The sequence below is a fragment of the Humulus lupulus genome, chromosome 8 (genome assembly GCF_963169125.1).
Source record: "Humulus lupulus chromosome 8, drHumLupu1.1, whole genome shotgun sequence".
In the NCBI taxonomy this organism is placed as follows: domain Eukaryota; kingdom Viridiplantae; phylum Streptophyta; class Magnoliopsida; order Rosales; family Cannabaceae; genus Humulus; species Humulus lupulus.
In genome coordinates, this window is record NC_084800.1 from 34,644,526 (window position 1) to 34,661,787 (window position 17,262).

At 30.3% G+C, this 17,262-nt stretch overlaps 1 protein-coding gene across 1 annotated transcript; it reads right to left on the bottom strand.

Moving 5' to 3' along the window:
• Positions 1-15,016: 15,016 nt before the first annotated feature.
• On the bottom strand, positions 15,017-16,908 carry LOC133796746 (brassinosteroid-responsive RING protein 1-like). Its single transcript, XM_062234392.1, has 2 exons — positions 16,222-16,908; positions 15,017-15,837 (listed from the first exon to the last, which is right to left on the bottom strand). Exon 1 carries the CDS (start codon positions 16,739-16,741, stop codon positions 16,223-16,225), a length of 519 nt encoding a protein of 172 aa, XP_062090376.1. The 5' UTR covers positions 16,742-16,908; the 3' UTR covers positions 15,017-15,837; position 16,222.
• Between the last annotated feature and the right edge of the window lie 354 nt (positions 16,909-17,262).

Here is a 17,262-nt window from a genome sequence, read left to right on the forward strand (position 1 = left end):
TCCCTGATCTAGAAGTCTCTGATCGGTGGCTCCTAGAGGGGGTTCTAGAGTGCTCCCTTTGTATCGAGGCAGTTATGGATCAGTCCCCATCATCTTCCCGACTAGGGGGGTCACTCCTGCTTCTGTCTGGTCCTCGAGAATCGGCTCTGTCAGTGGTCCTCCGACCAACATTATTATTTCTTGCTCCCTGGGTGGCTGCTTGTGCTGCGGCTTGAGCATTGGCTTGGGCCAATTGGGTAGCCGCTTCTAGAGCAAGTGCTGCTTCACGATGTCTCCGGTTGACCTCCTCCTGTTGTTGTCTGAGTTCTTCGCTTTTGTCCTCCATATCACGTCTTTGCTGCTCTAACGCAGCTCTCTGCCTGGCCATCTCTTCAGCGAACGCCTCCTGTCTGGCGTTGAATTGTGCCATCTCCTCCTGGAAGGCCCCCATGGCTTCCTAGAGTTCTTCAACTTCTGGAGTCACGTCCTAGAGCACAACTCTAGGCTCAGTCTCACGGTCTTGTGGGCCAGGACCTTCTGATCTGGCAAGCTCTTTAGAGGAGCTTGTCTTCTTGGAGGCCGCATTGGTGTTCTTAGGCGCCATAATACTTCAAGGACCGGCCGTCTTTCTCTTCAGGGTCTCAATGAAAGCACCAAAATGTTGACTGCGTTTTTGGCCAACGACGTGTAGACGTCAAAAACGATAAAAACCTTCAAGAGAAATAAACGACACAGACGATTTTTATAGTGGTTCAGCCCCAATGTGTTGGTGATAGCCTAATCCACTTAGAGTTGTGATTATAGATCTGCACTCAAGATCAGATGAACCTGAGTCAACTGAGTTTCTTCAGTGCAGATTACAAGAATACAAGAATTCTCTCAAATACAAGTACTCTCTCTCTCTCTAGAAAATTAGAATTTGAATCAAAAGTTCAAAAGTCCCATTTATGATGCCATAAGCCTTGAACTTATGGGTTCAGGATCGTACAGATGATATCCCCCATAATCGAGATATTTTGCTATTCTCATTATATTTAATTTACAATAATATTCAAAATATAACGGTATACTATATTCATGGGATAAACTGAGAGATTCCCGCGCAAGCCAAGACCGATTCTTGTTGAATTCGTTTCTGGGATCTCTTGCGTAGCCCTGCTCTGTCTAGTCAATCCATATCACATTCAGGCTGGTCGGTCAAACCTTCACTGGGCAGACATGCACTTGGCTGGGCAGACATGCACTTGACTGGGCAGACATGTACTTGACTGGTCGGACATGGTCATTCCTAGGCAGACAAACACATGACTGGTCGGACATGGTCATGTCTGGGCAGACAAACATGTGCCTGGTCGGACATGGTCAGGCCTGGGTAGACAAACACATGACTGGTCGGACATGGTCATGCCTGGGCAGACAAACATATGACTGGCCAGTCAAAAATTCTTCACTGGTCTACCGGGTCACTCCTAAGCCAGATCACCCAACCATTCCTTGCCATTTGTCATTTCTATTGCTACGTCATCGAACTCCAATTTTTTGGGATAACAAGTGTGTAGATAACTGAGATTCTTGGTTTTAACAGTTTTTTTCTTTCTTTCGTTAATTTAACGAAATATTCTTATATATAACAGAATATTATTATATTTAATGATAGATTGTAAATATTATTTAAACTTAAATCAAATTAAATAAATAAATAATTAAAAAAATTAAAATAATATATTTTTGAGATATTTTACAATGACAATTATTTAAAAATAATAAAACTATATGTTTTATAATTTAAATAAAATTTAATTACACTTAAACTTTAAGTATTAAAATAATATCATATTAAACATATAACGTAATATAATCTACTATCAACTAGAAACAAACTTCTTTTAAAAAAAAAAATTAGCAACAAACTTAAATTTAAAATTCATGCATAGTATTAATATGATTGGGGCTTTTTCTCTTCATCAAATTCACCAAATGACATTTCGAGTTACATTAGAAACTAAAAATAGTTGATGCATGTATACTACTCTACACTATGACTTTTTCTATTCCTATTTTATTCTATTATTAATTTCTTTTAAAATATTATTGTAATTTATATATATGTCATGTAAATATATATATCTATATCAATGTTGTGTTTAGATGTCATATATGTAGATATTATTAATATAAATATTTATATATACTATAGAATTGTAATTCATTTTATTATATATTGAAAAAAAATGAACTGGTTTTTATTAAAATTATAGACAATGTTTTGCCATAATTTTTCAATACATTTATGTAATACATTATATTAAACATATTTTATTTATTTTTATGATATTGTTTATGTTATCCCCATTTCCTCCCCACATTCGCAGCTCCGCATCTTGAGTCCATGGGCCACCTGAAAAAACTTAAGGCCCAGATCGGACCCAATAGACGGGGAAGGAGTGAGTCCTGGCGACTCAAATATCAATAGGCCCAACATTGTCTCGGAATGTTAGTCGGGACCATGAAGTTGGCACGTTTCATCTTCCCGGATCCCTTGTATGGTGTTGTCCGGGGAACAATAAGGATATTGTTTCCTATAAGTCTAAAAATGGACCGGGACAGTAGCGGATGAATCCGGACTTTGGTAAACGAACCAGGGTCCTGGTAAATGGATCAAGATGTTAGTAAACGAACCAGGACCGAGCGACTGAGTTGGGTATGGAAAACTGTTCCCGACACTGACATTACCTCGAGAAATATGGAGTTTTGTCCCCATAACTAACCTGCATAAGAGGTTACATACGGAATGTACGTTGTTGTTTCAGAACCGTACTGTCACTACTCTGACGGATCCTGTCCCTCAGATCTCCTTAGAAGCCCACGCGAATAAAACTGAAGCTGCGAACTGTTGTCAGTCTTACAACGTGTTAGTGCTCAAGTCGGCCCAATGGGCCCTCGTTAGTGTATTTTAGTTAATAAAATCATTTGTATTAAGTCTCCATCAGAGAGCAAATAGTGTTTATATCTTCATTGGGCCCGGATTAGTCCGGCCCAAATCCAAGGCACTCAACCGCCTATAAATATGAACAATTGTGCACTGTGGGGATGATCCGATTTTTCTCTTGTAAGCATATACTCTGCTCAAATTCAGAGTAAACTCCATTACTAAAGCTCCTTAAGCTCTAATACAACTGACTCGTGGACTAATGCTTTTTAACGCCCCAACCACGTAAAATTCATTGTGCGATTATCTCTAATCCTTTATTCTTCAACTCTCTTATATTTTATAATTCTAGTTTTTGAAAAACTCAGTAAACAATTTGTTTATTTAAAATTTATATGATGATTAGAAATAATAAAAATAAATACATGTTAGAATAAGCATGTTTATAACTATAAAACTAAGCAAACTTACATTGTTCATTATTTTTACCTAGTATATATAAATATATATATATATATATATATGCTCTCTCTATAGTATTTTTTGAAACGATATGATTAAGATTTTTTTTGGACCGTTTTTAAGTTAGGTTTTTTCCCTTGATTAAAGTGTCCTTTAATAAGTATTTTACATTCATTTTCATACCTTATTTTTATTATATATTCAGTTTTTTGAACCACTAATTATTTATTTTTGGTCAATCATGTCTCTTGTAGTTTTTATTAGTTACAAAGCTAGTTTTCAATGGATCAAATTCTTTCACTTATTTTGGCAGTTTAATTATAATTATATTATATTATTTTAGTTTTTATTATTATTATTTTGACAACTTGTGTAGTTATTATTCAAGTCATTAGAGTTATTTGTTATTACAAATTTTTGTTATTGTGAGTGTTAATTGTAAGTCACTAGAAATTTTTCAACACTTTGTAGGATGGTTGCAATTTCCAGTTTTAGTCATTGGACCATTTTCATCAAAACATCAATACACAATTGAGATACTACACAAATAAGATTTTTTTTCTAACTCTTAATATTATTTTATTGTATTTCATTTTTATTGCAATTGATTAAACTTAGTTGTATAGTGTTTTATTATTATTTTCTAAAATGTCTTTATATTATTGCTTTTGTTGATTCATTTAAAAAGATTCATAATTGTCATTGGATATTCTGATGCTATACAAGAAGAATTAGAATTGGTAGAGTCAGAATCTGTCTTTAAAGGTGGCGCTAGATATAGGTTTTTTTTTTTTTTGTCTTTCTTTGCACGCTGTTGCATAAGATTGTTTAGAGTTGTGACTGCTTTCTCTTAGAAATGTTACTTTTTAATGACTTCATATCTTTATTAGAAGATATAGCAAGTTTGTTGTCTAAATTTTCAAGAGTATTATTAATTCATGATCATCATCATGTATTCACTGTGCATACTCTTTGGGTAGATAAAGAACTTGTTTGGCTAGAAGATTTTATTTCTTTCTTCATCTTGCTTAGTTTTTACAAGTTGTATGGCATTATGAATTTCTTTTTTCAATGAATAAAAAAACATCTTTTACTCAAAAAAAAGAGAGGAAATTACACTTTATATGAGATTTTTAATAGAGTGTGCAAAAATATGGCTTTTTTTTAAAAATTTCACTTTTATGGGTTTATTTTCCCATATTTTTTTATAAAAGTTGGTTTATGCCATAGTTTTACTCTTAATCAAATTTGGAAGGGTATGTTTGTAATTTGATTATTGTTTTTTTAGGTTATTTATTTTTTATATTGTTTTTATATTACTAATTTTATATTAAATTTTTCTTTGGTTATTTTACAACTTTTTTTTTTTTTGTAATATGAATTGTTTTTAAAATTATTATTTATTTATTATAAACATTTTTTTTTAAGATTGTACGTTTTTTTTCAAATCCTGGGTAGGGTAACCAGTTACTTGATTGATCTTAAAAAAAAATTATAGAACTAAGTTAAATAACATGCACCAGGAGGGGTAACCAGTTATCCTGAGATGAGTAATTTTCTGCCATAAGAGAGGTAACCAGTTACCTAAGAGGGGTGACGAGTTACTCATATTAAATATGAAAAGAAACATCAAATTTGAAGGACAAAATGGAAGAAAACTTCATTAAAAAAGGAAGAAGAAGTAACTATGATTTCAGTAACATAAGTAACTAGTTACCATAAAGAAACCATAAATATATACACACCAGAACGTGAAAGTAACCAGTTACCCTAAGAAATATACATACAAAGAATGTGAAGGTAACCAGTTACCCATTCACGTTGTCATATTTTTATTAGTTTTCTTTCCAAATTTTGGTATTCCTATAAGTGTTACAGTAATTGATTTGAATTTTTTGTACATATAGTGGAAAACACTATAAAAAAATTACAATAATAAAAGATAATAAATAAAAAAATAGTAGAATAATTATATAATGTTAAAATATATGTGTGAAAAAAAAAATAGAATGAGAAAAGAATAAGTACAAAAATGAAAAAAATATGAGAAAAAACAAAAGAAATGATGAATGAAAAAAAATAGATGAATAAATAAGAATGAAAAGAATAAGAAGAAAAATAATGGAAAAATGAAAAGAAAAAAAATATGAATGAAAAAATTGGTAGAAAAAAAAGCTCATATGTGTGAAAAAAGAAAAAAAAAATGGAAAGAGAAAATAATAAATACAAAAATGAAGAAAAAATAGAATGAAAAAAAATACTGAAAAAATATGAAAAAAAAAACAAAACAATACAAATGAAAGAAAAAAATAGATAAATAAATAAAAATGGAAAAAAGAAGAAGAAGAATGAAAAAATAGAAAGAAAAAAATTGGTAAAAAAAAAAAGAAAAAGAAAAAAATGGAAGAAAAAACAAGTAAGAAAAAAAAAAGAAAAAATGATGGAAAAAAATAAAAATAAAATTACCTTCAAAATCAAAGAAAATATAACTATGATAAAAAAATATGACATTTTCATATATTTAGTTAGCTACTAATTGTGTTTCCATACTTTAATTTTTTCTTTAATAAATTTCCCATACAAATTAAAAAAAGTATAACTTTCATAATTTTAGTATAAAAGTCATATTTTTTAAAAATTCCCAAAAAAAAAAAATTAATAATCTAATTCAAGTCCTTCAGGCCGAAGCAACCTTACCACGAGATGGGCCACATTTTTTGAGAGTGGGCCTTGGATTTCATCCCCTTTTGTAAGATGGTATGATAGCTCACGACATAACTTCAGTAATATGATTTTTTTTTAAAATTGTTAATATATTTGGTGTTATTAAATAAATATATCATATGAATTTGTTCAAATTTTGAGATAATTTTATTATCACATAATAAAAAATAAATGGTTAAGATTGTGAGAGGTTTTTTTTAATAAAGGAATTCTTGCATTTGAGAGGATATATTTGTATATATAATATTAATAAAATTTTAATTTGACATGGAAATGGAATTAAATATTACAAATGGGAAGGAGTGGGTTTTTATATAAAAATTGTAGTTTTAGTGTAAAGTTATATGATGATAAATAGAGTAGCTTAAGTGATATTAAAACACAATATGCTCGAGTATTGATTATCGAGAAAAAATAGACCAAAGTCAAGAAATTTGTGGTTTTGTATGTTGTACTAATTGGTCTAAAGATGTCAAATACTCTAATAGACAAATCATTATATAATTTTATGCACATTACCAACGCACGATAATGAAGAAGGCATACCAAATCCGAAAGTAGACGAGTGTCCGAAAAAGAACTAGAACAAACAAATTTATTTGATGAAAAGTTGCTTGATTAAAAGTAGGGTTTTTTTTTTAAGTTTAGTCTTTATCTTTTATACTCGGTAACATTTAGGTTCAAAAAATTAATTTTATATTAGTTAGGTCCTTATTTTTTTCAAATCATATTATTTGGATCATTAAATGTTATTTTATTTCTTTTTTCTCTTGAAATATATAAAAAAATATAAAATAAATAGTGAATTATTCTTAAAATATTTGGTCATTTAATTTATGACAATAACAAATATGACACGAGAAAAAAATTATTTTCAAAGCATTTTTAAAAATATTTAATATTTTTTAAATTAAATTAATGTTTTATTAAACTTGTGTATTAAAATTGCTATATCCTCTATAACTTGCAAGAAATTGTCATGGTGGAAAATGTACATAGTTTACGAGTAGTGATTGAGCATCATTTTGTAGGTACCATTTCGTTTCTTAAAAATTGTTGAAACCCAGTAATGTAGAAAACTTGAGTTTATCAAAATAGGGCATCTCATTTTGTTTTTAGTGAGTTTTACATATATTTGGGTCATAAATTGAAATGTATAGAAAATCCTTAACATTTAAGTTTAGCTTTGGAAACATACAGAAATAAAACAGAGGAGTTGAGGAAGAAAAGGGAGACTTAAAAAATGTTGTTGTTAAGATTGAGATTAAATAAATAAAATTAATGGCTAAATATGTTCTTACCGATAAATCACATTATAGGACCTTGCAAAATTGTCTAATACGTAGTAGAACTTCTTGACTATATATATCAAAATTTTGGACAAAGATTATGTTGTTTGGTATGTTTGAACTATTTTAAGTGAAATCATGAGTCATGGGAGAAACTACATCTGAAAGTAAATGTTATGAAAGTAATCATGCCAATGGTTGGAGAAATGAAGTAATGAACAAAATACTTTCATTATAGTGAAAATTTGACCTCTTAAACTTTCATTATAGTGATCAAAAGTTGTTTATTATAGAGAGGAATTTGATCAATATGAAATTATAACTATGTACACAAACGACTTCCACAAAACTACTGGATTCGCAAGTTGGGAAGACCACCAATTCTCATGCCTATCCACATATGTACATAAAACTTGTACGGAACAAAATCAACCTCAACAGGAGACCTACCACTACCACGCGACAAGTCAAAACATTTTGTTGTACGGAAATAACGAAGATATATGCATAAACTTGTTTGATCTCAGAAATGGGGATATTAAAATGCATAGCGATGTTAGACTTCCCCTACAACCAATCCAATTCTCAAAACCAATTGGATGGAGTACCAATGAATGTGTTATACTACACTCTATCAATGAATTACGACTATGAGACTTAGTTTGTAATAAGGTCGTACAAATAAGGCATCTTCCATCAGTGGGAAAGACAATTAATGCATTCACAAACATTAAAGATTTCAACGACAACCAAATCGATCTTCGTAACAAGTACTACTAATGTCTTAACCTAATCTTCAAGATTCTAGTAAAAAAAAATCAAAAATTCATTTTATACAAGCAAGTATGGTCAAATGGTGAAAGAGTATTAGCGCTACACCAGACGGGTGTCTTCGTTTTCGATCACTACAACTTAGATTACATAAGTGTAATTGGGGACGTTCTACTGCCACTAATACGACACATTCGTACAATTAACACATCTCAGTTGGTTTATCTCATCTTTCATGCAAACAATGACGAAATAATATTTTCATCATCAACTAAGCCGCCAATGTGGTCCATACTTTAAACATATGTATTTTACAGTAAATTTCATCAATTAAGCATCTTCTAAATAAGGTCACATTAATTTTTTTAATCGTTAAATCACACAAAAGATTAAACAACTAGGTGGCATGAAATTTTTAAACCTTATCAACATAAATAAGTGGCATGAAATTTTTAAAACACAACAAATATTAAACAACTAATGACGCCTATCAAACTGTTTAATTATTATATCATCATACTTAATTAGAATGCACTTAGTAGTATTAATATTCTGATACTCTTACATTGTACTCTAATTCTGTAACAAAACAAATCATTAATAAAATACTTATCAAAAGTGAAAGTCTTACATACCTAACACCATAAAATGGCAAAAAATCATACCAAATTAGTTATACAACCCTAATGTTTTTTTAAGTCTTTCCTAACACAATTCAAGTCTTTCCTAACACAATTCACACACACAAAAAAAAAAAAAAACAAATTAGTTAATGTATTTTTACTTTCCACTATAACAATACTACTTACTTAAAAATTAATTTGTCGAGGCAAAATGATACTTTACCAATATTGTAAATAAGTTCCAAATCTATACTAAGTTGACCATATTCTCCTTAACTGTAACGACCCAACTATCTATGAAACTTAGATCATTAAACCTACTAAACATAAACTCAACTTTGAAATGAACATACATAAGAAAATTCATAACTTTATTGAAAACCTTAAAGAAACAATATTTGTAACACATAAATGAGCTCATTGTTTTAAAATAAAACATAACTTTAAATAAAATTGTTTACAAAACTACATGCGGAAAAAAACATAAAAACATAATTTTAAAGAAACAAAAAAAAAACGTTGTCCTCGAATCGACACGCAGCCCATCCACTCCATTCACCTCCATACACACACCAAGCTTCCAAGAATCCTTCCGCCTCTGCATCTATTTTCCTGCATCATACTAAAAGAAAAGGAGTGAGCCTAATGCTCAACAAGGAAAACTACTAATCAGCATAAACATACACATAAAATCATATCACAACATACCATAACATATACTAAAAACATATACTAGAAACATATCATAACATATACTATATAAGACTACTAATAATGGCCATTATGACATGTGATAAACCATCTACGTCCCCTGTCTAATATTTGAGGTAGGTTAAATCACATGTAGTGTATGATAACCCATCTACGTCCCCTGTCTAATATTTGAGGTAGGGTAAATCATAACATAACATATAAAAACATAAACTTATCATAACATATTAAACATAACATAACATAAAAACATAACATATCATACAAACATACAAGATCTAGCCTATTTTCCTTACCAAAAATACCGGGATATGAGAACAGTTTTGAGACTTTGGAACACTCCTAAAAACCATAAATGGAAGGGTGAGTATACTAAAAAGAAATAGATGAAAAGAATGGAAGAACTATACCATTAAGAATATACTTACCAAAAACCTTATGTTCAAGAACTTAGATTTCCTATCCAAGAATAAAGAATAAAGTTAGGGGCTGAGTAGAAAACTATAAGAACTTGAAGAAAATAATACCAAATGAACTAGATTTTTGGAATACCTTGAATGCTTTATGACCAATCTAAACCTTGAACCGAAATGTGTTATAAACCAACCGAAATGTGTTATAAACCTTACTTCCCAAGTGTTTGGTAACCTAAAAAAATGATTAAGCTTATAATCCCCAACCCAAGTGTTTACACTCTCACAATAACCTAGCAACTTGCAGCCTCTGAACTTAGCTTGATGAATGAATGAAAAAAAATACTTGGTGTTAGGTCCTATTTATAGAGTTCTAGGAATAAAAAATCTTCTAATTATAATTCAAATTTAAATTTAAAATTTAAAATAGAATCCTAAGGAATAAAAATCTTCTAACTTTTTAAATCCCGTAACTCTAAACTAACTTACAGTAAAATCAACATATCTGGAGCTGTAGAACAAAAAATAGGTCGGAAGTTACAGTACCCTAAAATTTACAAAAAAAAAAAGATCTATTTAATTATCTAAATAACCTAATCCACAAATAAATAAAATTGTGAGTCTAAATATCTGAATAAATATCATGCTCCTAACAGATTTTGATGAAGACTAAGTCTTATATTTCCTTTATTTTATCATTTAAATAATAATTCCTTAATGACAATGCATATGACAAGTGTCATATTCTTATTGGCTCTATCTAAACCTTAGGTTATAATAATCATCATATTAATAACCAGCAAGATTAACCAAACCTTATGTTAAAATTAATATTCTTAAACTATAGGTTAAACTTATAAAATCCATAACTATTGCTAGGAGTTTCCAACTAAATCCCGGCTTGAACCAAAATCCACAGTAATAACAATTCTATAACTACTACTAGCTATTACTATTACTACCACTATCTAACTAGCTAAGTAAAGTTCTTGGACTCTACATTAACTGTACACTTTTTTAGACGTAAGATTTCCCTATTTTCCTTGTGTTGACCCACGATTTAGCCAACTGACACGGAGTCAAAATATGAATGATATAGACGAATATGTATAGATAATAACGTAATGACAAAAGTAAAGACAACACAGTAATTTATAGTGGTTCGGCCCCAGGATCTGGTAATGACCTACGTCCACTTAGAATGATATTGATATGGGATCAAAAGTGTGATCAGAGAACTTGGGTTCAATGAGTTTCAACACTCCTCATAAACAATACAAGTTTACTCAGATAATTTCTATAATCTCTATGATTTCTGGGCTCCCCAAAGTCCCTTCCCATGAGCCATCTCCCGCTATTTATAGGCTCATGGAGGGTTGCCCAATATTGTTACAGATATTATCCCCTGAATCATGGGATATTCAGAAGATTGCATGAGATAAATTCGGGATTCATCAGATCTTTCCATAAATGTTGCTTTGCCAGCGGAACCACCGACCAGTCTGGTCGTGGTAAAGACAGGTCTGTCCTGCTTCTGGTGTGTCTCCTAGTCGATACTCTAGCAGACGCTCCAGGTGTCAGCCACGTGTCAAGAGATTATTCGCCACGTCACAAATGCTAATTTATTGGATAACACCTTGCCTTTTACAACCACATCGACAACACTATTCACAACCATTTTATACAACTGGTTCTACAAGGAAAAAATAAAAATAAAAATACACGAGACTTACTGACAACTTGACACTTGGCAAATTTAATGGCCCCCAAATATTGGACTAAGTTATGAGAGGGACTAGAGAATTTGTCTAATTCTTTTTCAGTGATAAAATAAATATATGGGTAAAATAGTCCATTTTATTTATTTGTAGTATTATTTAGTAATGGAAAAGTCTTTCCATTGCTAGAGTAGTGGAATGAAAATTCTAATGGTTGTTGGAATTATAATTCCAATAGAATTCTATTCTAAAGTTAAAACATGCAAAGGAAACATAAAAATAGCATTCCTCATTCAATTCCATCTTCATTCCTTCAAACCAAACATGCCATTAGTTTCATTATATTTTAATGGAGTAATGTTCGATTTTAAGTGGAGTTGACAAAAGCAACCTTATTGTCAAGTATATTTATACATAATTTCAACCACAAAATTTAAAATAATGGAGTTCCACTAAAAATAATTATACACCTCTCTATATATATTTATACAAATTTAACTATTATTACAAACTACGATGACAACAAATATCTATAAATGTATATATAAATATACGAATCACATATATATGTGAAGAAGGTACCAATTACTGGGTGAAAGTCCAAGGCAACAGGGTCAGGGTATCAAATTCATGCAGGTGAGATTAAAACCACACAATCTCATATAGTCATATTCAACTCTTTAAAGCTTTACTCACTTGGGAAAAAAAATAAACACTAAAATCTAAAACATTTTAAAGCCAATAATAATAATAATAATCTACCTTTAATATGCGTACCTCTTTAAATGAAAAATCGATTCCAGTTTCAAATATTTGTGGATTGTTTGATTCATTATACTTTATAATCCTAGCTCTTATAATTAGCATATTGATAATATGTAATGCAAAGTATTTAAGTGACTTGTAATTAAGTGACACTTAATCTTTTTTAAATGCTTTGCTATATATGATTGGGTATAATCTATGTGCACTTCATACTTTCTGGATATATATATTTTTTGGTTTTAAAATATACTGATTTAAAATCATCACGATTTTATGGAGTGTCTAATTACACTTTTATATTTTTAAAAATACAAAAATATATTTATTATTTTCACAAAATACAATAAATCTACAAGTTAAATTAAATTTTGGTCAGATTTATTTTTAATAATATCACATTACCGTCAAAATAATAAAAAAGGAAATATCTAGTTTTTATATTTGATATTTAATATTTAAATTGTATTAGGCATATCTTTTTTTCAAACATTTATAAATAATGTTATTATAGGCTCAAAGAATTTTTTTTTATATTTTTGCTAAGTGTCTTTTAGTATTAAAAAATATATAATGGTATATTTAAAGTGTCTATTTAAGCAAATCACTTTAAAATAAATAAATAATGTATTCTCTTATTGAATTAGATTGGGCGTGTCAATTTATGTCATCCAATTAATTAGAGCAAGGTACATATTAAAACGAAATCAATACCATATTGCCTATAGTTTATTTGTTATATATTTTTTTTAAAAATTGACAAAATATAAACAGAGTATTTGTTTATTCTTTCTCTCTAGTCACCACCAACACTTGAATAGTCTCTCATAAGTCATGTCTTAATGATTTAAATCCATGGTTGATGGCAACCTTGCAATCACTTCCAATAATGGCAAAGTCCATGGCTGCACAATAACCATGCTTCATGCAAGTTTAAATTTTTTTTCTTTTGTTCTTTTGTTCTTTTCTTATTACTATTATTTAGAGGGAAAAATAGATGAAATCGGCTTATTCAAGGACTAAATTGCAATAAAATTAAATTAAACAAAATCAATTACCGTATTGCAAAATAAGTGATAATTTAAAGGACTAATAATGTTGATTACCCTAATTCCAATTATTGTTGGTGTTGGCATTTCGTGGTACGAAGATAAGATTATACAAAATCAATAAACAAATACAGTTTATCTCAAACAAACAAAAAATTGAAGCCATAAATTGCATTATTTTAAGGGATATTTGCGTTAAAAGTATTTAAATTATTATGTTTGTAGCACTTGTAAAATTATTTTTTTGTCGATGAGAGTAATTTTTGTCTATATTTTATTGCATCGTTTGTTTTGTTGCTAAGTCCACTACGTGATATCAAATTTGTTTATAAACTAAGTATTTTTTGTCGCAAATATCTCATAACTTAAGTACTTTTGTTGCACATATCTCGTAAATTAGGTACTTTCACCACAAATATCTATTTAATTTGATATTTTCGCTAATATGTCACAAATGCACTTAATTGTTGGAATAAACGGCTGCAACAAAACATAAACGAAAAGTACTTTGGCTTGATAAAAAAATAATTGAGATACTTAAGTGCTACAAACAAAATAATTTAGATATTTTCCCTCCAAATATTCTTTATTTTAACATGGTTTATAACAATTTGCCACATTAGGAAGAAAATTATATTGTAATTAGAAATGCATTTTTGTTTTTTGGTAGAGGTTTAGGTATGAGTTTGACCAATACTTTCATTTTGTGACATCTGACATCATGTACAGTACGTGCATGCATTTAAAAAGTCCATAATCATAATCAAGGTCATTTTGAAAATACCTTATTAGTACAATACTTTGCTTCCCTTTTTTTTTCTGTTTTTTTTTTTTTTTTTGAGGGTATTACAACACTTTGCTTCAATTTATTCTTTTCTCTCCAGTCAAATATTAAACTTGTCCAGAAAAACAAGAATTTCCATGCTGTAAAATCTCAAAGTTCAAGGGACGCACAGCACTATAGGCCCAAAACCCACTTCGTACTGTCCAACCAAAAAAAGTATAATATTTTGATTTTTATTTATCTATACATATTAATCGGTAAAGTGTCGATACTTTTATTCGGATGATTTTTGTCATACAATATTTTCAAATTTCAAGAGTTTTTTTTTTTTTTTTGAAATGAAGGAACTCTAAAATTGATTGCTATATAAGTTTAAGCCGCGTTGAAAAAAAATTATGGTTCCATGTTATATATGTAGACACGTGAAAATCGTTTATGCATTCAAAATTCGAGGATGTGAAATTACTTGAATGAATAGTGTTAAACGATTTACTTGTATAATCTAAAAAAAGAAATGTACAATATTTAAAATATATTTTTTCGAAAAAAATGTTAAAAAGAGTACCTCATGTGTCAAACAACACACTAATTTATATTAGTCTCGGAGCATCATCTTTTTTAAGGTAATTTACATATTTATATTAATTATAGACTTATAGTGTTGGACATGTATGGTCTTTTTATAGATGATAAACTATATATATTATTAGATTATTTTTTATGAGAGGTTGTTTTCTTAAATCTTGTATAACATATAATAATATTGGGATACGGGCTACCAAATCTTTTGAAACACGACAAATATCTTAATTGTTATAAATTTATTATTGTCATTGGATAACACATGAAGAACGTGGTAAAGCCTCACCACAAGTTCAATGTACAATGTTACACTGCTAGTGCTAGGTCTATAAACTTATAAACTCTTTGTCAAAATAAATTGACCTTCTTCCCACAGCTTTGTGTTAGTTTCTGAGGAAGTTATTTTAAAGATTGGGAACAACATTTATTTATTAAAAGAGTATTGTTAAGGAGTAGCGTTGTTGTCCAACATAACAAAAATATGACATATCGCTTTTGGTGTAATACAATATTGAATCTCACACATTTAAATTTTATAAATATTATAAAGTATTGTTAACTAACTATTGAGTGCCACCCTATATGGTGATAAATAACTTAAAATATCAAATAACAACACTTTTTAAAATCATACATACATTTTTAAAATCATAAAAAATATATTTACATATATAAAAAAATACTCTATAGAATATTGTCCTTTTTCATAAATTAATAACACCTTGGAGCTAAAACTTGTTTTTTAACTTTTTTTTTCATCATCCACAATCCATTCCATGCATGTAAAAAAAAAATTAATAAATTTACTAAATAAATGAAAAGGAAAAAGGGAAAAAAAGCGCGGGTGAGTGTGAGAATAACAATTATTAAAAAGTGGAGAGGATGGTGTTCCAATTCAGTGTTGGCTGACACTGACAAGATCCGAAAAAATCGGTTAGCCACCTGCACCTACCGTAGTTAACAAACTCCTTATCGTACTTCAAACTCAACATACCAAAACTAAACTCACTTCTCTCCCGACCTATTTTCATTTTTCATCCCCTATATAAAAAACAAAAAAATAATTATAAGTCAATTTTTTTAATTGAATTAACATCCTCAAAAAAAAAAAAAAATCTAATGAGTATTTTTCTGTGGAATCTAGTATTCAATTTTGCCTATTGTTTTAGGTCCATTTCTAATGATTTAAACTATAAATTCATGGACTTTTTCAAATAGTTTGACTAATAAACTTGACTGTCCTCCAAATATAATTTAAAATAACAGCACTTTCATGTATCAGAAATTTATTCAAAATATTCTCCTACTTCCATATAGAATTTTCATGTATATTTACACAATTTAATAAGCGGACCATACCAAAATTACAAAAAATATATTTAATTATCTAAGAAAAGGAGAGCGAGATAGTTCGTATTCTACAACCTCAAACTGAGCTGTATTCGCTGTAAATATCACCGACCCCAGAAGCAGCCCAGAGCCGTTGATTGAACTCGTCCTTCATCTCATCAGGGACAAATGGCGTTCTACAAAGCGGACACGTTCTCTGATCGTGGTCCATCCAACGGTCCAGACAGGCTCGGTGGAAAATGTGTTTACAGTTCGTCAACCACCTGATCTCTTCTCCTCCCTCGAACTCGTACAGGCAAACCGCGCAATTTTCTGGGGGTTCTCCGGCACCGTCCACGGTGTCCAGGTCCCGGAATTTTATCACCGGGAGTAGCTCTCGGATCAGGATCGCCGATACCGGGGGATTATCCGGGGATTGGGCTGCCGACCCCAACGACGAAGATTGGGGCCAAACGACGTCGGTTTCCAGAAATTCCGAGAGGCCGAGGAAATGAAAGAGACAGAAAATTAGGTTTCGGATGAAGCCGAGGAGGGAGAGAGTGTGGAGAAAGAGGTTAGGGAAGAAGACCTCTGTGTATCCGACTGGGAATCCCATGGGTGGTGTTGGAGGAGGGTGATGAGAGAGGAAAATAAGGGTTTTAGAGTGAGAAAGAAGAAAGAAAGAGATAGTTTCGAGAGGGAAGACAGTCGAAAAGCTTTTATAGAGAGAGAAAATGGAGAATCTTACAGTGAGAGAGGTGGAAGCTTCTGTTTCAAAAATGGAGGCCTTTCGAATTAAATCGAGTGAAATAGAGAAGAAAAAAATAAAACGAAGGAGAATATTAAGATTACACAGCTGTGAGGAAATAGTCTGTCAAGGCCCAATGGAAAAGAAATTGGCGGATCATCTGACTGTGGGCCCCGAATGCAGTGGCATTTAAGTATGTCTTGATTGGATGGGTGAGCGCTTACCAGGAAATTTAGTGGGGAGGGGGCCCTTTGTGAAAGGCTGCGTTAAATATGAGTACGATTTTTTTTAAGAGAAAATATAGAGTATAATTAATTAGTACAATAATAATATTACAAGTTGGAAAACAAACAAATAAATAAATTAATGAAAAATAAATGCATACGTGT

What these genes read in the sequence shown, in the direction of transcription:
- LOC133796746 (XM_062234392.1), bottom strand. Translation starts at nt 16,741, where the DNA reads ATGGGATTCCCAGTCGGATACACAGAGGTCTTCTTCCCTAACCTCTTT.